Source organism: Hemitrygon akajei, chromosome 18, assembly GCF_048418815.1.
Source record: "Hemitrygon akajei chromosome 18, sHemAka1.3, whole genome shotgun sequence".
Taxonomy (NCBI): Eukaryota; Metazoa; Chordata; class Chondrichthyes; order Myliobatiformes; family Dasyatidae; genus Hemitrygon; species Hemitrygon akajei.
The window spans coordinates 79,490,809-79,514,256 of NC_133141.1; the positions used below are offsets into that span (position 1 = coordinate 79,490,809).

At 59.9% G+C, this 23,448-nt stretch overlaps 1 protein-coding gene across 1 annotated transcript in view; it reads right to left on the reverse strand.

The window, feature by feature from the left end:
* Window positions 1-21,305, reverse strand: part of LOC140741544 (zona pellucida-binding protein 2-like) — a 315,077-nt gene extending 293,772 nt beyond the window's left edge. Inside the window, exon 1 of the mRNA XM_073071847.1 lies at window positions 21,226-21,305. Within this exon, the coding sequence (XP_072927948.1) occupies window positions 21,226-21,298 (73 nt within the window). The 5' untranslated portion in view covers window positions 21,299-21,305. The remainder of the gene's footprint in view (window positions 1-21,225) is intronic.
* Window positions 21,306-23,448: the final 2,143 nt, after the last annotated feature.

Below are 23,448 nucleotides of genomic sequence, written 5' to 3' on the forward strand. Positions count from 1 at the left end.
GATGGGAGTGTTGAGGTTTAGGTATACGGTGTGGGTGAAGGAATGAGAGTGTTGAGGTTTAGGTATATGGTGTGGGGGAAGGGATGGGAGTGTTGAGGTTTAGGTATACGGTGTGGGTGAAGGGATGAGAGTGTTGAGGTTTAGGTATATGGTGTGGAGGAAGGGATGGGAGTGTTTAGGTTTAGGTATATGGTGTGGGGGAAGGGATGGGAGTGCTGAGGTTTAGGTATATGGTGTGGGTGAAGGGATGGGAGTGTTGAGGTTTAGGTATACGGTGTGGGTGAAGGGATGGGAGTGTTGAGGTTTAGGTATATGGTGTGGGGGAAGGGATGGGAGGTTTGAGGTTTATGTATACGGTGTGGGTGAAGGGATGGGAGTGTTGAGGTTCAGGTATATGGTGTGGGGAGGGGATGGGAGTGTTGAGGTTTAGGTATATGGTGTGGGGGAAGGGATGGGAGGTTTGAGGTTTAGGTATACGGTGTGGGTGAACGGATGGGAGTGTTGAGGTTTAGGTATACGGTGTGGGTGAAGGGATGGGAGTGTTGAGGTTTAGGTATATGGTGTGGGGGAAGGGATGGGAGTGTTGAGGTTTAGGAATATTGTGTGCCGGAAAGGATGGGAGAGTCGAGGTTTAGGTATACGGTGTGGGGTACGGGATGGGAATGATGACGTTTATGTATATCGCGTGGGGGAAGGGATGGGATTGTTGAGGTTTATGTATACGGTGTGGGGGACGGGATGGGAGTGCTGAGGTTTAGGCGTACGGTGTGGGTGAAGGAATGGGAGTGTTGAGGTTTAGGTATATGGTGTGGGGGAAGGGATGGGAGTGTTGAGGTTTAGGTACATGGTGTGGGGGAAGGGATGGGCTGTTGATGTTTATGTATACGGTGTGTGGGAAGGGATGGGAGTGTTGAGGTTTAGGTATACGGTGTGGGGGACGGGATGGGAGTGTTGTGGTTTAGGTATACGGTGTGGGGGAAGTGATGGGAGTGTTGTGGATTAGGTATACGTTGTGGAGGAAGGGTTGGGCGTGTTGAGGTTTAGGTATACGGTGTGTGGTTATGGATGGGAGGTTTGAGGTTTAGGTATATGGTGTGGGTGAAGGGATGGGTGTGTTCAGGTTTAGGTATATGGTTTGGGGGAAAGGATGCGAGAGTTGAGGTTTAGGTATATGGTGTGGGGGAAAGGATGGGAGTGTTGTGGTTTAGATATATGGTGTGGGGGAAGGGATGGGTGTGTTCAGGTTTAGGTATATGGTGTGTGGGAAGGGATGGGATTGTTGAGGTTTAGGTATATGGTGTGTGGGAAGGGATGGGAGTGTTGAGGTTTAGGTATATGGTGTAAGGGAAGGGATGGGGTGTTGAGGTTTAGGTATATGGTGTGAGGGAAGGGATGGGAGTGTTGAGGTTTAGGTATACGGTGTGGGGGAAGGGATGGGAGTGTTGAGGTTTAGGTATACGGTGTGGGGGAAGGGATGGGAGTGTTGAGGTTTAGGTATATGGTGTGGGGGAAGGGATGAGAGTGTTGAGGTTTAGGTATATGGTGTGGGGGAAGGGATGGGAGTGTTGAGGTTTAGGTATATGGTGTAAGGGAAGGGATGGGGTGTTGAGGTTTAGGTATATGGTGTGAGGGAAGGGATGGGAGTGTTGAGGTTTAGGTATATGGTGTGGGGGAAGGGATGGGTGTGTTCAGGTTTAGGTATATGGTGTGGGGGAAATGATGCGAGAGTTGAGGTTTAGGTATACGGTCTGGCGGAAGGGATGTGAGTGTTGAGCTTTAGGTATACGGTGTGGTGGAGGGGATGGGTGTGCTGAGGATAGGTATATGGTGAGGTGGAAGGGATGGGAGTGTTGAGGTTTAGGTATATGGTGTGGAGGAAGGGATGGGAGTGTTGAGGTTTGGGTATATGGTGTGGGGGAAGGGATGGGAGTGTTGAGGTTTAGGTATAAGGTGTGGGGGAAGGGATGGGAGTGTTGAGGTTTGGTATATGGTGTGGGGGAAGGGATGGGAGTGTTGAGGTTTAGGTATATGGTGTGTGGGAAGGGATGGGAGTGTTGAGGTTTAGGTATATGGTGTGAGGGAAGGGATGGGGTGTTGAGGTTTAGGTATACGGTGTGCGGGAAGGGATGGGAGTGTTGAGGTTTAGGTATACGGTGTGGGGGAAGGGATGGGAGTGTTGAAGTTTAGGTATATGGTGTGGGGGAAGGGATGGGAGTGTTGAGGTTTAGGTATATGGTGTGAGGGAAGGGATGGGAGTGTTGAGGTTTAGGTATATGGTGTGGGGGAAGGGATGGGAGTGTTGAGGTTTAGGTATACGGTGTGGGGGAAGGGATGGGAGTGTTGAGGTTTAGGTATACGTTGTGGAGGAAGGGTTGGGCGTGTTGAGGTTTAGGTATACGGTGTGGGGAGGGGATGGGAGTGTTGAGGTTTAGGTATACGGTGTGGGGGAAGGGATGGGAGTGTTGAGGTTTAGGTATATGTTGTGGAGGAAGGGATGGGCGTGTTGAGGTTTAGGTATATGGTGTGGGGGACGGGATGGGAGTGTTGAGGTTTAGGTATACGGTGTCGGGGAAGGGTTGGGAGTGTTGAGGTTTAGGTATATGTTGTGGAGGAAGGGATGGGTGTGTTGAGGTTTAGGTATATGGTGTGGGGGACGGGATGGGAGTGTAGAGGTTTAGGTATATGGTGTGGGTGAAGGGATGGGAGTGTTGAGGTTTAGGTATATGGTGTGGGGGAAGGGATGGCAGTGATGAGGTTTAGGTATATGGTGTGGGGGACGGAATGGGAGTGCTGAGGTTTAGGTATATGGTGTGGGGGAAGGGATGGGAGTGTTGAGGTTTAGGTATATGTTGTGGAGGAAGGGATGGGAGTGTTGAGGTTTAGGTGTATGGCATGGGGGAAGGGATAGGAGTGTTGATGTTTATGTATACGGTCTGCGGGAAGGGATGGGAGTGTTGAGGTTTAGGTATATGGTGTGGGGGAAGGGATGGGAATGTTGAGGTTTAGGTGTATGGCGTGTGGGAAGGGATGGGAGGTTTGAGGTTTAGGTATACGGTGTGGGGGAAGGGATGGGAGTGTTTAAGTTTGGGTATATGGTGAGGGGGATGTGATGGGATTGTTGCGGTTTAGGTATATGGTGAGTGGGAAGGGATGGGAGTGTTGAGGTTTACGTATACGGCGTGGGTGAAGGGACGGGACTGTTGAGGTTTCCGTATACGGTGTGAGGGAAGGGATGGGAGTGTTGAGGTTTAGGTATATGGTGTGGGGGAAGGGATGGGAGTGTTGAGGTTTAGGTATATTGTGTGGAGGAAAGGATGGGAGAGTCGACGTTTAGGTACACGGTGTGGGTGAAGGGATGCGAGTGTGAGGTTTAGGTATATGGTGTGAGGGAAGGGATGGGAGTGTTGAGGTTAAGGTTTATGGTGTGGAGGAAGGGATGGGAGTGTTTAGGTTTAGGTATATGGTGTGGGGGAAGGGATGGGAGGTTTGAGGTTTAGGTATATGGTGTGGGGGAAGGGATGGGAGTGTTGAGGTTTAGGTATATGGTGTGGGGGAAGGGATGGGAGTGTTGAGGTTTAGGTATATGGTGTGGGGGAAGGGATGGGTGTGTTCAGGTTTAGGTATATGGTTTGGGGGAAAGGATGCGAGAGTTGAGGTTTAGGTATATGGTGTGGGGGAAAGGATGGGAGTGTTGTGGTTTAGATATATGGTGTGGGGGAAGGGATGGGTGTGTTCAGGTTTAGGTATATGGTGTGTGGGAAGGGATGTGAGTGTTGAGGTTTAGGTATATGGTGTGTGGGAAGGGATGGGAGTGTTGAGGTTTAGGTATATGGTGTAAGGGAAGGGATGGGGTGTTGAGGTTTAGGTATATGGTGTGAGGGAAGGGATGGGAGTGTTGAGGTTTAGGTATACGGTGTGGGGGAAGGGATGGGAGTGTTGAGGTTTAGGTATACGGTGTGGGGGAGGGGATGGGTGTGCTGAGGATAGGTATATGTTGTGGAGGAAGGGACGGGAGTGTTGAGGTTTAGGTATACGGTGTGGGGAGGGGATGGGAGTGTTGACGTTTAGGTGTACGGTGTGGGGGAAGGGATGGGAGTGTTGAGGTTTAGGTATATGTTGTGGAGGAAGGGATGGGCGTGTTGAGGTTTAGGTATATGGTGTGGGGGACGGGATGGGAGTGTTGAGGTTTAGGTATACGGTGTCGGGGAAGGGTTGGGAGTGTTGAGGTTTAGGTATATGTTGTGGAGGAAGGGATGGGAGTGTTGAGGTTTAGGTATATGGTGTGGGGGACGGGATGGGAGTGTTGAGGTTTAGGTATATGGTGTGGGTGAAGGGATGGGAGTGTTGAGGTTTAGGAATATGGTGTGGGGGAAGGGATGGCAGTGTTGAGGTTTAGGTATATGGTGTGGGGGACGGAATGGGAGTGCTGAGGTTTAGGTATATGGTGTGGGGGAAGGGATGGGAGTGTTGAGGTTTAGGTATATGTTGTGGAGGAAGGGATGGGAGTGTTGAGGTTTAGGTGTATGGCATGGGGGAAGGGATAGGAGTGTTGATGTTTATGTATACGGTCTGCGGGAAGGGATGGGAGTGTTGAGGTTTAGGTATATGGTGTGGGGGAAGGGATGGGAATGTTGAGGTTTAGGTGTATGGCGTGTGGGAAGGGATGGGAGGTTTGAGGTTTAGGTGTACGGTGTGGGGGAAGGGATGGGAGTGTTTAAGTTTGGGTATATGGTGAGGGGGATGTGATGGGATTGTTGCGGTTTAGGTATATGGTGAGTGGGAAGGGATGGGAGTGTTGAGGTTTACGTATACGGCGTGGGTGAAGGGACGGGACTGTTGAGGTTTCCGTATACGGTGTGAGGGAAGGGATGGGAGTGTTGAGGTTTAGGTATATGGTGTGGGGGAAGGGATGGGAGTGTTGAGGTTTAGGTATATTGTGTGGAGGAAAGGATGGGAGAGTTGACGTTTAGGTACACGGTGTGGGTGAAGGGATGCGAGTGTGAGGTTTAGGTATATGGTGTGAGGGAAGGGATGGGAGTGTTGAGGTTAAGGTATATGGTGTGGAGGAAGGGATGGGAGTGTTTAGGTTTAGGTATATGGTGTGGGGGAAGGGATGGGAGGTTTGAGGTTTAGGTATATGGTGTGGGGGAAGGGATGGGAGTGTTTAGGTTTAGGTATATGGTGTGGGGGAAGGGATGGGAGTGTTTAGGTTTAGGTATATGGTGTGGGGGAAGGGATGGGAGGTTTGAGGTTTAGGTATATGGTGTGGGGGAAGGGATGGGAGTGTTGAGGTTTAGGTATATGGTGTGGGGGAAGGGATGGGAGTGTTGAGGTTTAGGTATATGGTGTGGGTGAAGGGATGGGAGTGGTGAGGTTTACGTATACGGTGTGGGGGAAGGGATGGGAGTGTTGAGGTTTAGGTATACGGTGTGGTGGAAGGGATGGGAGTGTTGAGGTTTATGTATATGGTGTGGGGGAAGGGATGGGAGTTTTGAGGTTTAGGTATACAGTGTGGGGGAAGGGATGGGAGTGTTGAGGTTTAGGTATATGGTGTGGGGGAAGGCATGGGAGGTTTGAGGTTTAGGTATACGGTTTGGGTGAAGGGATGGGAGTGTTGAGGTTTAGGTATACGGTGTGGGAAGGGGATGGGAGTGTTGAGGTTTAGGTATATGGTGTGGGGGAAGGGATAGGAGTGTTGAGGTTTAGGTATATGGTGTGGGGGAAGGGATGGGAGTGTTGAGGTTTAGGTATACGGTGTGGGTGAAGGGATGGGAGTGTTGAGGTTTAGGTATATGGTGTGGGGGAAGGGATGGGAGGTTTGAGGTTTAGGTATACGGTGTGTGGTTATGGATGGGAGGTTTGAGGTTTATGTATATGGTGTGGGTGAAGGGATGGGAGTGTTGAGGTTGAGTTATACGGTGTGGGGGAAGGGATGAGAGTGTTGAGGTTTAGGTATACGGGGAGGGGTTAGGGGGAAATGGATGGGAGGGGTGAGGGGGAACTGGATGGGAGGGGTGAGGGGTGACAGGTAATGGGGAGGGGTGAGGGGGAACTGGATGGGAGGGGTGAGGGGTGACAGGTAATGGGGAGGGGTGAGGGGGAACTGGATGGGAGGGGTGAGGGGTGACAGGCAATGGGGAGTGGTTAGGGGTGACAAGTAATGGGGAGGGGTTAGGGGGAAATGGATGGGAGGGGTGAGGGGTGACAGGTAATGGGGAGGGGTGAGGGGGAAACGGATGGGAGGGGTGAGGGGTGACAGGCAATGGGGAGGGGTTAGGGGTGACAAGTAATGGGGAGGGGTGAGGGGGAACTGGATGGGAGGGGTGAGGGGTGACAGGTAATGGGGAGGGGTGAGGGGGAACTGGATGGGAGGGGTGAGGGGTGACAGGCAATGGGGAGGGGTGAGGGGGAAATGGATGGGAGGGGTGAGGGGGAACTGGATGGGAGGGTTGAGGGGTGACAGGCAATGGGGAGCGGTTAGGGGTGACAAGTAATGGGGAGGGGTGAGGGGGAACTGGATGGGAGGGGTGAGGGTTGACAGGCAATGGGGAGGGGTTAGGGGGAAATGGATGGGAGGGGTGAGGGGTGACAGGCAATGGGGAGGGGTTAGGGGTGACAGGTAATGGGGAGGGGTGAGGGGGAACTGGATGGGAGGGGTGAGGGGTGACAGGTAATGGGGAGGGGTGAGAGGGAACTGGATGGGAGGGGTGAGGGGTGACAGGTAATGGGGAGGGGTGAGGGGGAACTGGATGGGAGGGGTGAGGGGTGACAGGCAATGGGGAAGGGTTAGGGGTGACAAGTAATGGGGAGGGGTGAGGGGGGAACTGGATGGGAGGGGTGAGGGGTGACAGGTAATGGGGAGGGGTGAGGGGGAAATGGATGGGAGGAGTGAGGGGGAACCGGATGGGAGGGGTGAGGGGTGACAGGCAATGGGGAGGGGTTAGGGGGAACTGGATGGGAGGGGTGAGGGGTGACAGGTAATGGGGAGGGGTGAGGGGGAACTGGATGGGAGGGGTGAGGGGTGACAGGTAATGGGGAGGGGTGAGGGGGAACTGGATGCGAGGGGTGAGGGTGACAGGTAATGGGGAGTGGTTAGGGGTGACAAGTAATGGGGAGGGGTTAGGGGGAAATGGATGGGAGGGGTGAGGGGTGACAGGTAATGGGGAGGGGTGAGGGGGAAACGGATGGGAGGGGTGAGGGGTGACAGGCAATGGGGAGGGGTTAGGGGTGACAAGTAATGGGGAGGGGTGAGGGGGGAACTGGATGGGAGGGGTGAGGGGTGACAGGTAATGGGGAGGGGTGAGGGGGAACTGGATGGGAGGGGTGAGGGGTGACAGGCAATGGGGAGGGGTGAGGGGGAAATGGATGGGAGGGGTGAGGGGGAACTGGATGGGAGGGTTGAGGGGTGACAGGCAATGGGGAGCGGTTAGGGGTGACAAGTAATGGGGAGGGGGTGAGGGGGAACTGGATGGGAGGGGTGAGGGTTGACAGGCAATGGGGAGGGGTTAGGGGGAAATGGATGGGAGGGGTGAGGGGTGACAGGCAATGGGGAGGGGTTAGGGGTGACAGGTAATGGGGAGGGGTGAGGGGGAACTGGATGGGAGGGGTGAGGGGTGACAGGTAATGGGGAGGGGTGAGAGGGAACTGGATGGGAGGGGTGAGGGGGTGACAGGTAATGGGGAGGGGTGAGGGGGGAACTGGATGGGAGGGGTGAGGGGTGACAGGTAATGGGGAGGGGTGAGGGGGAACTGGATGGGAGGGGTGAGGGGTGACAGGTAATGGGGAGGGGTGAGGGGGAAATGGATGGGAGGAGTGAGGGGGAACCGGATGGGAGGGGTGAGGGGTGACAGGCAATGGGGAGGGGTTAGGGGTGACAAGTAATGGGGAGGGGTGAGGGGGAACTGGATGGGAGGGGTGAGGGGTGACAGGTAATGGGGAGGGGTGAGGGGGAACTGGATGCGAGGGGTGAGGGTGACAGGTAATGGGGAGGGGGAGGGGGAACTGGATGGGAGGGGTGAGGGGTGACAGGTAATGGGGAGGGGTTAGGGGTGACAAGTAATGGGGAGGGGTGAGGGGGAACTGGATGGGAGGGGTGAGGGGTGACAGGTAAAGGGGAGGGGTGAGGGGGAACTGGATGGGAGGGGTGAGGGGTGACAGGTAATGGGGAGGGGTGAGGGGGAAATGGATGGGAGGAGTGAGGGGGACCGGATGGGAGGGGTGAGGGGTGACAGGCAATGGGGAGGGTTTAGGGGTGACAAGAAATGGGGAGGGGTGAGGGGGAACTGGATGGGAGGGGTGAGGGGTGACAGGTAATGGGGAGGGGTGAGGGGGAACTGGATGCGAGGGGTGAGGGTGACAGGTAATGGGGAGGGGGAGGGGGAACTGGATGGGAGGGGTGAGGGATGACAGGCAATAGGGAGGGGTTAGGGGTGACAAGTAATGGGGAGGGGTGAGGGGGAACTGGATGGGAGGGGTGAGGGGTGACAGGTAAACGGGAGGGGTGAGGGGGAACTGGATGGGAGGGGTGAGGGGTGACAGGCAATGGGGAGGGGTGAGGGGGAAATGTATGGGAGGGGTGAGGGGGAACTGGATGGGAGGGGTGAGGGGTGACAGGCAATGGGGAGGGGTTAGGGGTGATAAGTAATGGGGAGGGGTGAGGGGGAACTGGATGGGAGGGGTGAGGTGTGACAGGTAATGGGGAGGGTTGAGGGGGAACTGGATGGGAGGGGTGAGGGGTGACAGGTAATGGGGAGGGGTGAGAGGGAACTGGATGGGAGGGGTGAGGGGTGACAGGTAATGGGGAGGGGTGAGGGGGAACTGGATGGGAGGGGTGAGGGGTGACAGGCAATGGGGAAGGGTTAGGGGTGACAGGTAATGGGGAGGGGTGAGGGGGAACTGGATGGGAGGGGTGAGGGGTGACAGGCAATGGGGAGGGGTTAGGGGGGAAATGGATGGGGGTGAGGGGTGCCAGGCAATGGGGAGGGGTTAGGGGTGACAGGTAATGGGGAGGGGTGAGGGGGGAACTGGATGGGAGGGGTGAGGGGTGACAGGTAATGGGGAGGGGTGAGGGGGAACTGGATGGGTGGGGTGAGGGGTGACAGGCAATGGGGAGGGGTTAGGGGGAACTGGATGGGAGGGGTGAGGGGTGACAGGTAATGGGGAGGGGTGAGGGGGAACTGGATGGGTGGGGTGAGGGGTGACAGGTAATGGGGAGGGGTGAGGGGGAACTGGATGGGAGGGGTGAGGGGTGACAGGTAATGGGGAGGGGTGAGGGGGAACTGGATGGGAGGGGTGAGGGGTGACAGGCAATGGGGAGGGGTTAGGGGGAAATGGATGGGGGTGAGGGGTGCCAGGCAATGGGGAGGGGTTAGGGGTGACAGGTAATGGGGAGGGGTGAGGGGGAACTGGATGGGAGGGGTGAGGGGTGACAGGAAATGGGGAGGCGTGAGGGGTGACAGGTAATGGTGAGGGGTGAGGGGGAACTGGATGGGAGGGGTGAGTGGTGACAGGTAATGGGGAGGGGTGAGGGTTGACAGGTAATGGGGAGGGGTGAGGGGGAACTGGAAATGGTGAAGGGTGAGGGGTGACAGGGAATGGGGAGGTGTGACGGGTGACAGGTAATGGGGAGGGGTGAGGGGGAACTGGATGGGAGGGGTGAGGGGTGACTGGTAATGGGGAGGGGTGAGGGGGAACTGGAAATGGTGAAGGGTGAGGGGTGACAGGCAATGGGGAGGGGTGACGGGTGACAGGTATTGGGGAGGGTTGAGGGGGAAATGGATGGGAGGGGTGAGGGGGAACTGGATGGGTGGGGTGAGGGGTGACAGGTAATGGGGAGGTGTGAGGGGGAACTAGATGGGAGGGGTGAGGGGTGACAGGTAATGGGGAGGGGTGAGGGGGAACTGGATGGGAGGGGTGAGTAGTGACAGGTAATGGGGAGGGCTGACAGGTAATGGGGAAATGGATGGGGGGGTGAGGGGGAACTGGATGGGAGGGGTGAGGGTTGAAAGGTAATGGGGAGGGGTGAGGGGGAACTGGATGGGAGTCGTGAGTGGTGACAGGTAATGGGGAGGGGTGAGAGGTAATGGGGAGGTGTGAGGGGGAACTGGATGGGAGGGGTGAGGGGGAACTGGATGGGAGGGGTGAGGGGTGACAGGTAATGGGGAGGGGTGAGGGGGAACTGGATGTGAGGAGTGGGGGGTGACAGGTAATGGGGAGGGGTGAGGGGGAACTGGATGGGAGGGGTGAGAGGTGACAGGTAATGGGGAGGGGTGAGGGGGAACTGGATGGGAGTGGTGAGGGGTGACAGGTAATGGGGAGGGGTGAGCGGGAACTGGATGGGAGGAGTGGGGGTGACAGGTAATGGGGAGGGGTGAGGGGGAACTGGATAGGAGGGGTGAGAGGTGACAGGTAATGGGGAGGGGTGAGGGGGAACTGGATGGGAGGGGTGAGGGGTGACAGGTAATGGGGCGGGGTGAGCGGGAACTGGATGGGAGGAGTGGGGGTGACAGGTAATGGGGAGGGGTGAGGGGGAACTGGATGGGAGGGGTGAGAGGTGACAGGTAATGGGGAGGGGTGAGGGGGAACTGGATGGGAGGGGGGAGGCGTTACAGACAAATGGGAGGGTTTAGGGGTGACAAGTAATGGGGAGGGGTGAGGGGGAACTGGATGGGAGGGGTGAGTGTTGACAGGTAATGGGGGAGGGGTGAGGGGTGACAGGTAATGGGGAAATGGATGGGAGGGGTGAGGGGGGAACTGGATGGGAGGGGTGAGGGGTGACGTAATGGGGTGGGGTGAGAGGGAACTGGATGGGAGGGGTTAGGGGTGACAGGTAATGGTGAGTGGTGAAGGGGAACTGGATGGGAGGGGGTGAGGGGTGACAGGTTATGGTGAGGGGTGAGGCGGAACTGGATGGGAGGGTTGAGTGGTGACAGGTAATGTGGAGGGGTGAGGGGTGACAGGTAATGGGGAGGGGTGAGGGGAAACTGGATGGGAGGGGTTTGGGGTGACAGGTAATGTGGAGGGGTGAGGGGGCACTGGATGGGAGGGGTGAGGGGTGACAGGGAATGGGGAGGGGTGAGGGGTGACAGGTAAAGGGGAGGGGTGAGGGGGAACTGGATGGGAGGGGTGAGGGGAAAATGGATGGGAGGGGTGAGGGGGTACTGGATGGGAGGGGTTAGGGGAAAATGGATGGGAGGGGTGAGGGGGCACTGGATGGGAGGGGTGAGGGGTGACAGGTAATGGGGAGGGGTGAGGGGGAACTGGATGGGAGGGGTGAGGGGGAACTGGATGGGAGGGGTGAGGGGTGACAGGTAATGGGGAGGGGTGAGGGGGAACTGGATGGGAGGGGTGAGGGGTGACAGGTAATGGGGCGGGGTGAGGGGAAACTGGATGGGAGGGGTTTGGGGTGACAGGTAATGTGGAGGGGTGAGGGGGCACTGGATGGGAGGGGTGAGGGGTGACAGGGAATGGGGAGGGGTGAGGGGTGACAGGTAAAGGGGAGGGGTGAGGGGGAACTGGATGGGAGGGGTGAGGGGAAAATGGATGGGAGGGGTGAGGGGGGTACTGGATGGGAGGGGTGAGGGGAAAATGGATGGGAGGGGTGAGGGGGCACTGGATGGGAGGGGTGAGGGGTGACAGGTAATGGGGAGGGGTGAGGGGGAACTGGATGGGAGGGGTGAGGGGGAACTGGATGGGAGGGGTGAGGGGTGACAGGTAATGGGGAGGGGTGAGGGGGAACTGGATGGGAGGGGTGAGGGGTGACAGGTAATGGGGCGGGGTGAGCGGGAACTGGATGGTAGGAGTGGGGGTGACAGGTAATGGGGAGGGGTGAGGGGGAACGATGGGAGGGGTGAGAGGTGAAAGGTAATGGGGAGGGTTGAGGGGGAACTGGATGGGAGGGGTGAGGGGTTACAGACAAATGGGAGGGTTTAGGGGTGACAAGTAATGGGGAGGGGTGAGGGGTGTGGGGGAACTGGATGGGAGGGGTGAGTGTTGACAGGTAATGGGGAGGGGTGAGGGGTGACAGGTAATGGGGAAATGGATGGGAGGGGTGAGGGGGAACTGGATGGGAGGGGTGAGGGGTGACGTAATGGGGTGGGGTGAGAGGGAACTGGATGGGAGGGGTTAGGGGTGACAGGTAATGGTGAGTGGTGAAGGGGAACTGGATGGGAGGGGTGAGGGGTGACAGGTTATGGTGAGGGGTGAGGCGGAACTGGATGGGAGGGTTGAGTGGTGACAGGTAATGTGGAGGGGTGAGGGGTGACAGGTAATGGGGAGGGGTGAGGGGAAACTGGATGGGAGGGGTTTGGGGTGACAGGTAATGTGGAGGGGTGAGGGGGCACTGGATGGGAGGGGTGAGGGGTGACAGGGAATGGGGAGGGGTGAGGGGGTGACAGGTAATGGGGAGGGGTGAGGGGGAACTGGATGGGAGGGGGTGAGGGGAAAATGGATGGGAGGGGTGAGGGGGTACTGGATGGGAGGGGTGAGGGGAAAATGGATGGGAGGGGTGAGGGGGCACTGGATGGGAGGGGTGAGGGGTGACAGGTAATGGGGAGGGGTGAGGGGGAACTGGATGGGAGGGGTGAGGGGAAAATGGATGGGAGGGGCGAGGGGGAACTGGATGGGAGGGGTGAGGGGTGACAGGTAATGGGGCGGGGTGAGCGGGAACTGGATGGTAGGAGTGGGGGTGACAGGTAATGGGGAGGGGTGAGGGGGAACGATGGGAGGGGTGAGAGGTGAAAGGTAATGGGGAGGGTTGAGGGGGAACTGGATGGGAGGGGTGAGGGGTTACAGACAAATGGGAGGGTTTAGGGGTGACAAGTAATGGGGAGGGGTGAGGGGTGTGGGGGAACTGGATGGGAGGGGTGAGTGTTGACAGGTAATGGGGAGGGGTGAGGGGTGACAGGTAATGGGGAAATGGATGGGAGGGGGAACTGGATGGGAGGGGTGAGTGTTGACAGGTAATGGGGAGGGGTGAGGGGTGACAGGTAATGGGGAAATGGATGGGAGGGGTGAGGGGGAACTGGATGGGAGGGGTGAGGGGTGACGTAATGGGGTGGGGTGAGGGGGAACTGGATGGGAGGGGTTAGGGGTGACAGGTAATGGTGAGTGGTGAAGGGGAACTGGATGGGAGGGGTGAGGGGGTGACAGGTAATGTGGAGGGGTGAGGGGGAACTGGATGGGAGGGTTGAGTGGTGACAGGTAATGTGGAGGGGTGAGGGGTGACAGGTAATGGGGAGGGGTGAGGGGAAACTGGATGGGAGGGGTTTGGGGTGACAGGTAATGGGGATGGGTGAGGGGGAACTGGATGGGAGGGGTTTGGGGTGACAGGTAATGGGGAGGGTTGAGGGGGCACTGGGTGGGAGGGGTGAGGGGTGACAGGTAATGGGGAGGGGTGAGGGGTGACAAGTAATGGGGAGGGGTGAGGGGGGAACTGGATGGGAGGGGTGAGGGGGCACTGGATGGGAGGGGTGAGGGGTGACAGGTAATGGGGAGGGGTGAGGGGGAACTGGATGGGAGGGGTGAGGGGAAAATGGATGGGAGGGGCGAGGGGGAACTGGATGGGAGGGGTGAGGGGGAACTGGATGGGAGGGGTGAGGGGTGACAGGTAATGGGGCGGGGTGAGCGGGAACTGGATGGTAGGAGTGGGGGTGACAGGTAATGGGGAGGGGTGAGAGGTGAAAGGTAATGGGGAGGGTTGAGGGGGAACTGGATGGGAGGGGTGAGGGGTGACGTAATGGGGTGGGGTGAGAGGGAACTGGATGGGAGGGGTTAGGGGTGACAGGTAATGGTGAGTGGTGAAGGGGAACTGGATGGGAGGGGTGAGGGGTGACAGGTTATGGTGAGGGGTGAGGCGGAACTGGATGGGAGGGTTGAGTGGTGACAGGTAATGTGGAGGGGTGAGGGGTGACAGGTAATGGGGAGGGGTGAGGGGAAACTGGATGGGAGGGGTTTGGGGTGACAGGTAATGTGGAGGGGTGAGGGGGCACTGGATGGGAGGGGTGAGGGGTGACAGGGAATGGGGAGGGGTGAGGGGTGACAGGTAATGGGGAGGGGTGAGGGGGAACTGGATGGGAGGGGTGAGGGGAAAATGGATGGGAGGGGTGAGGGGGGTACTGGATGGGAGGGGTGAGGGGAAAATGGATGGGAGGGGTGAGGGGGCACTGGATGGGAGGGGTGAGGGGTGACAGGTAATGGGGAGGGGTGAGGGGGAACTGGATGGGAGGGGTGAGGGGGAACTGGATGGGAGGGGTGAGGGGTGACAGGTAATGGGGAGGGGTGAGGGGGAACTGGATGGGAGGGGTGAGGGGTGACAGGTAATGGGGCGGGGTGAGCGGGAACTGGATGGTAGGAGTGGGGGTGACAGGTAATGGGGAGGGGTGAGGGGGAACGATGGGAGGGGTGAGAGGTGAAAGGTAATGGGGAGGGTTGAGGGGGAACTGGATGGGAGGGGTGAGGGGTTACAGACAAATGGGAGGGTTTAGGGGTGACAAGTAATGGGGAGGGGTGAGGGGTGTGGGGGAACTGGATGGGAGGGGTGAGTGTTGACAGGTAATGGGGAGGGGTGAGGGGTGACAGGTAATGGGGAAATGGATGGGAGGGGTGAGGGGGAACTGGATGGGAGGGGTGAGGGGTGACGTAATGGGGTGGGGTGAGAGGGAACTGGATGGGAGGGGTTAGGGGTGACAGGTAATGGTGAGTGGTGAAGGGGAACTGGATGGGAGGGGTGAGGGGTGACAGGTTATGGTGAGGGGTGAGGCGGAACTGGATGGGAGGGTTGAGTGGTGACAGGTAATGTGGAGGGGTGAGGGGTGACAGGTAATGGGGAGGGGTGAGGGGAAACTGGATGGGAGGGGTTTGGGGTGACAGGTAATGTGGAGGGGTGAGGGGGCACTGGATGGGAGGGGTGAGGGGTGACAGGGAATGGGGAGGGGTGAGGGGTGACAGGTAATGGGGAGGGGTGAGGGGTGACAGGTAATGGGGAGGGGTGAGGGGGAACTGGATGGGAGGGGTGAGGGGAAAATGGATGGGAGGGGTGAGGGGGTACTGGATGGGAGGGGTGAGGGGAAAATGGATGGGAGGGGTGAGGGGGCACTGGATGGGAGGGGTGAGGGGTGACAGGTAATGGGGAGGGGTGAGGGGGAACTGGATGGGAGGGGTGAGGGGGAACTGGATGGGAGGGGTGAGGGGTGACAGGTAATGGGGAGGGGTGAGGGGGAACTGGATGGGAGGGGTGAGGGGAAAATGGATGGGAGGGGCGAGGGGGAACTGGATGGGAGGGGTGAGGGGGAACTGGATGGGAGGGGTGAGGGGTGACAGGTAATGGGGCGGGGTGAGCGGGAACTGGATGGTAGGAGTGGGGGTGACAGGTAATGGGGAGGGGTGAGGGGGAACGATGGGAGGGGTGAGAGGTGAAAGGAAATGGGGAGGGTTGAGGGGGAACTGGATGGGAGGGGTGAGGGGTTACAGACAAATGGGAGGGTTTAGGGGTGACAAGTAATGGGGAGGGGTGAGGGGTGTGGGGGAACTGGATGGGAGGGGTGAGTGTTGACAGGTAATGGGGAGGGGTGAGGGGTGACAGGTAATGGGGAAATGGATGGGAGGGGTGAGGGGGAACTGGATGGGAGGGGTGAGGGGTGACGTAATGGGGTGGGGTGAGGGGGAACTGGATGGGAGGGGTTAGGGGTGACAGGTAATGGTGAGTGGTGAAGGGGAACTGGATGGGAGGGGTGAGGGGTGACAGGTAATGTGGAGGGGTGAGGGGGAACTGGATGGGAGGGTTGAGTGGTGACAGGTAATGTGGAGGGGTGAGGGGTGACAGGTAATGGGGAGGGGTGAGGGGAAACTGGATGGGAGGGGTTTGGGGTGACAGGTAATGGGGATGGGTGAGGGGGAACTGGATGGGAGGGGTTTGGGGTGACAGGTAATGGGGAGGGGTGAGGGGGCACTGGGTGGGAGGGGTGAGGGGTGACAGGTAATGGGGAGGGGTGAGGGGTGACAAGTAATGGGGAGGGGTGATGGGGAACTGGATGGGAGGGGTGAGGGGAAACTGGATGGGAGGGGTGAGGGGTTACATACAAGTGGGAGGGTTTAGGGGTGACAAGTAATGGGGAGGGGTGAGGGGTGAGGGGGAACTGGATGGGAGGGGTGAGTGTTGACAGGTAAAGGGGAGGGGTGAGTGTTGACAGGTAATGGGGAGGGGTGAGGGGTGACAGGTAATGGGGAAATGAATGGGAGGGGTGAGGGGGAACTGGATGGGAGGGGTGAGGGGTGACAGGTAATGGGGAGGGGTGAGGGGGAACTGGATGGGAGGGGTGAGAGGTGACAGGTAATGGGGAGGAGTGAGGGGAAACTGGATGGGAGGGGTGAGAGGTGACAGGTAATGGGGAGGGGTGAGGGGGGAACTGGATGGGAGGGGTGAGAGGTGACAGGTAATGGGGAGGGGTGAGGGGGAACTGGATGGGAGGGGTGAGGGGTGACAGGTAATGGGGCGGGGTGAGCGGGAACTGGATGGGAGGAGTGGGGGTGACAGGTAATGGGGAGGGGTGAGGGGGAACTGGATGGGAGGGGTGAGGGGTTACAGACAAATGGGAGGGTTTAGGGGTGACAAGTAATGGGGAGGGGTGAGGGGTGAGGGGGAACTGGATGGGAGGGGTGAGTGGTGACAGGTAATGGGGAGGGGTGAGGGGGAACTGGATGGGAGGGGTGAGGGGTGACAGGTAATGGGGTGGGGTGAGGGGGAACTGGATGGGAGGGGTGAGGGGTGACAGGTAATGGTGAGGGGTGAGGCGGAACTGGATGGGAGGGGTGAGTGGTGACAGGTAATGTGGAGGGGTGAGGGGTGACAGGTAATGGGGAGGGGTGAGGGGAAACTGGATGGGAGGGGTTTGGGGTGACAGGTAATGGGGAGGGGTGAGGGGGAACTGGATGGGAGGGGTGAGGGGGAACTGGATGGGAGGGGTGAGGGGTGAGAGGTAATGGGGAGGGGTGGGGGGGAACTGGATGGGAGGGGTGAGGGGAAAATGGATGGTAGGGGTGAGGGGGAACTGGATGGGAGGGGTGAGGGGAAAATGGATGGGAGGGGTGAGGGGGAACTGGATGGGAGGGGTTTGGGGTGACAGGTAATGGGGAGGGGTGAGGGGGAACTGGATGGGAGGGGTGAGGGGTGACAGGTAATGGGGAGGGGTGAGGGGGAACTGGATGGGAGGGGGTGAGGGGAAAATGGATGGGAGGGGTGAGGGGGAACTGGATGGGAGGGGTGAGGGGAAAATGGATGGGAGGTGTGAGGGGTGACAGGTAATGGGGAGGGGTGAGGGGGAACTGGATGGGAGGGGTGAGGGGTGACAGGTAATGGGGAGGGGTGAGGGGGAACTGGATGGGAGGGGTGAGGGGTGACAGGTAATGGGGAGGGGTGAGGGGGAACTGGATGGGAGGGGTGAGGGGTGACAGGTAATGGGGAGGGGTGAGGGGGAACTGGATGGGAGGGGTGAGGGGGTGACAGGTAATGGGGAGGGGGTGAGGGGGAACTGGATGGGGGGGTGAGGGGGAACTGGATGGGAGGGGTGAGGGGTGACAGGTAATGGGGAGGGGTGAGGGGGAACTGGATGGGGGGGTGAGGGGTGACAGGTAATGAGGAAATGGATGGGAGGGGTGAGGGGTGACAGGTAATGGGGAGGGGTGAGGGGGAACTGGATGGGGGGGTGAGGGGTGACAGGTAATGGGGAGGGGTGAGGGGGAACTGGATGGGGGGGTGAGGGGTGACAGGTAATGGGGAGGGGTGAGGGGGAACTGGATGGGGGGGTGAGGGGTGACAGGTAATGGGGAGGGGTGAGGGGGAACTGGATGGGGGGGTGAGGGGTGACAGGTAATGGGGAGGGGTGAGGGGGAACTGGATGGGGGGGTGAGGGGTGACAGGTAATGGGGAGGGGTGAGGGGGAACTGGATGGGGGGGTGAGGGGTGACAGGTAATGGGGAGGGGTGAGGGGGAACTGGATGGGGGGGTGAGGGGTGACAGGTAATGGGGAGGGGTGAGGGGGAACTGGATGGGGGGGTGAGGGGTGACAGGTAATGGGGAGGGGTGAGGGGGAACTGGATGGGGGGGTGAGGGGTGACAGGTAATGGGGAGGGGTGAGGGGTGACAGGTAATGAGGAAATGGATGGGAGGGGTGAGGGGTGACAGGTAATGGGGAGGGGTGAGGGGGAACTGGATGGGGGGGTGAGGGGTGACAGGTAATGGGGAGGGGTGAGTGGGAACTGGATGGGAGGGGTGAGGGGTGACAGGTAATGGGGAGGGGTGAGGGGTGACAGGTAATGGGGAGGGGTGAGGGGGAACTGGATGGGAGGGGTGAGGGGTGACAGGTAATGGGGAGGGGTGAGGGGGAACTGGATGGGAGGGGTGAGGGGTGACAGGTAATGGGGAGGGGTGAGGGGGAACTGGATGGGAGGGGTGAGGGGTGACAGGTAATGGGGAGGGGTGAGGGGGAACTGGATGGGGGGGTGAGGGGTGACAGGTAATGAGGAAATGGATGGGAGGGGTGAGGGGTGACAGGTAATGGGGAGGGGTGAGGGGGAACTGGATGGGGGGGTGAGGGGTGACAGGTAATGGGGAGGGGTGAGGGGGAACTGGATGGGGGGGTGAGGGGTGACAGGTAATGGGGAGGGGTGAGGGGGAACTGGATGGGAGGGGTGAGGGGTGACAGGTAATGGGGAGGGGTGAGGGGGAACTGGATGGGAGGGGTGAGGGGTGACAGGTAATGGGGAGGGGTGAGGGGGAACTGGATGGGAGGGGTTTGGGGTGACAGGTAATGGGGAGGGGTGAGGGGGAACTGGATGGGGGGGTGAGGGGTGACAGGTAATGGGGAGGGGTGAGGGGTGACAGGTAATGGGGAGGGGTGAGGGGGAACTGGATGGGGGGGTGAGGGGTGACAGGTAATGGGGAGGGGTGAGGGGGAACTGGATGGGAGGGGTGAGGGGTGACAGGTAATGGGGAGGGGTGAGGGGGAACTGGATGGGGGGGTGAGGGGTGACAGACAATGAGGAGGGGTGAGGGGTGACAGGTAATGGGGAGGGGTGAGGGGGAACTGGATTGGAGGGGTGAGGCGTGACAGACAATGGGGAGGGGTGAGGGGGAACTGGATGGGGGGGTGAGGGGTGACAGGTAATGGGGAGGGGTGAGGGGGAACTGGATGGGGGGGTGAGGGGTGACAGGTAATGGGGAGGGGTGAGGGGGAACTGGATGGGAGGGGTGAGGGGTGACAGGTAATGGGGAGGGGTGAGGGGGAACACGGATGGGAGGGGTGAGGGGAACTGGATGGGAGGGGTGAGGGGTGACAGGTAATGGGGAGGGGTGAGGGGGAACTGGATGGGGGGGTGAGGGGTGACAGGCAATGGGGAGGGGTGAGGGGGAACTGGATGGGGGGGTGAGGGGTGACAGGCAATGGGGAGGGGTGAGGGGGAACTGGATGGGGGGGTGAGGGGTGACAGGCAATGGGGAGGGGTGAGGGGGAACTGGATGGGGGGGTGAGGGGTGACAGGTAATGGGGAGGGGTGAGGGGGAACTGGATGGGGGGGTGAGGGGTGACAGGCAATGGGGAGGGGTGAGGGGGAACTGGATGGGGGGGTGAGGGGTGACAGGTAATGGGGAGGTGTGAGGGGGAACTGGATGGGAGGGGTGAGGGGTGACAGGTAATGGGGAGGGGTGAGGGGGAACTGGATGGGGGGGTGAGGGGTGACAGGTAATGGGGAGGGGTGAGGGGGAACTGGATGGGGGGGTGAGGGGTGACAGGTAATGGGGAGGGGTGAGGGGTGACAGGTAATGGGGAGGGGTGAGGGGGAACTGGATGGGAGGGGTGAGGGGTGACAGGCAATGGGGAGGGGTGAAGGGGAACTGGATGGGAGGGGTGAGGGGTGACAGGTAATGGGGAGGGGTGAGGGGGAACTGGATGGGGGGGTGAGGGGTGACAGGCAATGGGGAGGGGTGAAGGGGAACTGGATGGGAGGGGTGAGGGGTGACAGGTAATGGGGAGGGGTGAGGGGGAACTGGATGGGGGGGTGAGGGGTGACAGGCAATGGGGAGGGGTGAAGGGGAACTGGATGGGAGGGGTGAGGGGTGACAGGTAATGGGGAGGGGTGAGGGGGAACTGGATGGGGGGGTGAGGGGTGACAGGTAATGGGGAGGGGTGAGGGGGAACTGGATGGGGGGGTGAGGGGTGACAGGCAATGGGGAGGGGTGAGGGGGAACTGGATGGGGGGGTGAGGGGTGACAGGTAATGGGGAGGGGTGAGGGGTGACAGGTAATGGGGAGGGGTGAGGGGGAACTGGATGGGGGGGTGAGGGGTGACAGGTAATGGGGAGGGGTGAGGGGTGACAGGTAATGGGGAGGGGTGAGGGGGAACTGGATGGGAGGGGTGAGGGGTGACAGGTAATGGGAGGGGTGAGGGGTGACAGGTAATGGGGAGGGGTGAGGGGGAACTGGATGGGGGGTGAGGGGTGACAGGTAATGGGAGGGGTGAGGGGTGACAGGTAATGGGGAGGGGTGAGTGGGAACTGGATGGGGGGTGAGGGGTGACAGGTAATGGGGAGGGGTGAGTGGTGACAGGTAATGGGGAGGGGTGAGTGGTGACAGGTAATGGGGAGGGGTGAGTGGTGACAGGTAATGGGGAGGTGTGAGGGGGAACTGGATTGGAGGGGTGAGGGGTGACAGGTAATGGGGAGGTGTGAGGGGGAACTGGATGGGGGGGTGAGGGGTGACAGGTAATGGGGAGGGGTGAGGGGTGACAGGTAATGGGGTGGGGTGAGGGGGAACTGGATGGGGGGGTGAGGGGTGACAGGTAATGGGGTGGGGTGAGGGGGAACTGGATGGGGGGGTGAGGGGTGACAGGTAATGGGGAGGGGTGAGGGGGAACTGGATGGGGGGGTGAGGGGTGACAGGTAATGGGGTGGAGTGAGGGGGAACTGGATGGGAGGAGTGAGGGGGAACTGGATGGGTGGAGTGAGGGGGAACTGGATGGGGGGGGTGAGGGGGAACTGGATGGGAGGGGTGAGGGGGAACTGGATGGGGGTTGAGGGGTGACAGGTAATGGGGAGGGGTGAGGGGGAACTGGATGGGAGGGGTGAGGGGTGACAGGTAATGGGGAGGGGTGAGGGGTGTCAGGTAACGTGGGAGGCGATAGGAACTGGGCGAGGTCGCGGAAGGGGACTGGAAGACGGGGCTGGCGGACGCCTCACCGGGCACGACGCAGAGAAGGACGGCCAGCCCGGCCACCCGGAGCGGCTGCCCGCCCGCCGCGCTCCTCGCCATCGCTCGGCGAAGCCCCGGGCGAGCAGGCCGCCCTGCGCGCGCGCCTCGCCCACCAACCGACCGGCGCGCGGGGGCCGCGCCTGCGCGTCGCGGGAGTCTCTGGCAGGTGGGGCAGGTTTGGAATCGCGGAGAGTCAAGGCGCATGCGCCGAGCCGGGATCGAGACCGAGCGGGAAGCAAGGAGCACGCGCCTTGCTGAGCTGGAGGGGGTGTGGGGGGGGGGGGGGAGCGCGAAATAGCGGGATGCTAAGCGCGCATGCTCGTATCTGGGATTTTTTTTTTGGTGGGAGAGGAAGTGGGAAGCCAAACCGCATGCGTATTGTCCGGGATTGAGCCGCGAGAACCTAGCAGAATTTAATGCGCATGCGCCTGGCCGGGTTTGCGGTGAGAGGGAAAAGTGGGGGTCCAAAGAGCAATAGCGCATGCGCCCGGTGGGAATGAAGCGGGCGTGAGCGCCCAGGGAGCCACGGCGCAGGCGTGTTGCCGGAACGGCGGTCGGCGCCAATGCAAGGCGCATGCGCCCGGCCGGAATTGCTTGAGGACCTGTGGGGAGGCGATGCCTGCATTTATTCCGACTGGGGCAGGAATGTTTTACCCTCAGCCAGAGGCACTGTTATATTTATATCCGGGAGGAGTAGGGGAGGTTTGGGGGTTGGGCTAATATTTCGAGGCCGGGCATGAGGCCGTCCACTCTCCCGCCCTTTTCCCCCGCACCCCCTCCCCCACCTTCGCTCGGCTCCGTCTGGGGGGGGGATGACGTCACGCGCCTGCGGTTCTCTCTCTCTCTCCCCCACCAGCATCCCGCCGGCGTCCTGACGCAGAGGGTGATTCCCGGCGACGCGCTGACGTCACCGGCCGGGGGCGTGCGCGCGCGGATGGATTCTCCCGCCGGGCGCGCCGGCGTGCGAGTGTTTCCAAAGTGAGAAAGTTTTGCAACAAGAGCGTCGGGGCGGCGAACACGTGGAGAGCCGGGCGGCAGGCGCGAAGGTCAGTGTGCGACCCCCCCCACCCCGGGGGGCAGTGGGTGGGTGTCCGCAGGGAGACTCCCTCGAAGTTTGCAGTCGGGTTGGGAATGATCTTGGATGGAGATTTCCAAAAGAAAATGTCGATGCAGTGTAGAGGAGCGGGGGGTGCGATTGGTTTGGGGGGGGCGGGGGGGGGAGATGTGATCAAGCCGGCTGCAATTTGCTCGCTTCCAGGGGTTTCTGTTGAACTCGTCTGTAAGTTCCGCGCTGAGGTTCCCGAGAGAGCTGAGGGCGACCCCACTTGAGGTTGCTCGAGGCTTCGGCCGCTGACTGTCCCCCTCGGACATCGGGTGGGGCTCTCTCAGCTCCGGGCTTCTCTGCCCGGTCGGGCGAGGGCGAGATGCGAAAGGTTTCGAGCGGCGTGACACCCGAAAACGAAAAGGGGTGATGTTTTGAGTGCCTCTGTCTATCTGAGGATGTTGCAACTAACTTGGCGGCGTTGATGAGGTGTTGCTTTTTTTTCTGGGGGTAAAAAAAAAAGCGCCGCCTGGTAACCGCGGTTCTTGCCGACCCGCTGCGTGTGAATGTGTTGTGGACGGGCTGGAGTTTGGGGGGGCGGGCGGTGGTCAAATCTCCCGTTGGGAGATACTTCAATGGATTTTGAACCGTGCTGGGAAATTATGCAATTATCTTCTTCGGGGGCGAGTATATTTTGTAAAGCCGGCTTCCTCCGGAAGCCCAGGTTAAATGAGTACCGAATGCGAGATTGCGGCGAGAGAAGGGAGAGTGCAGGCGTCGTCACCCGGTATATTGGCGGAGGGAGGGGACGCTTCACGTTAGAGTCCCCCTGTCCGTGGGGCTGGGTGGCCGGCAGCCCTTCTTCTGGAGGTCCCGTCACCTTTTGGCAGTCTGACGGTATGGCTCCCAAGTTAGAACCGGCCGGTTTCCCACCCGCCGACGGACTTGGGGGGGGGGGGGGTCAGACTGTTCCAACCTCATTCCCCGGCGAGGGTGAGGTTGAGCCTGAAATGGGGAACAGAAGATATAGAGCGGGTTTCACGCGGATCGTAATTGTGGATTTCACGGGGAGACTGCAAGCGCCCTTCTTTAAATGGGAAGTGTTCTGCCCCTACGGAGTAAAGGCTCCCCGCTTCTAGTGAATAGCCTTAGTTACTCTGTGAGGATT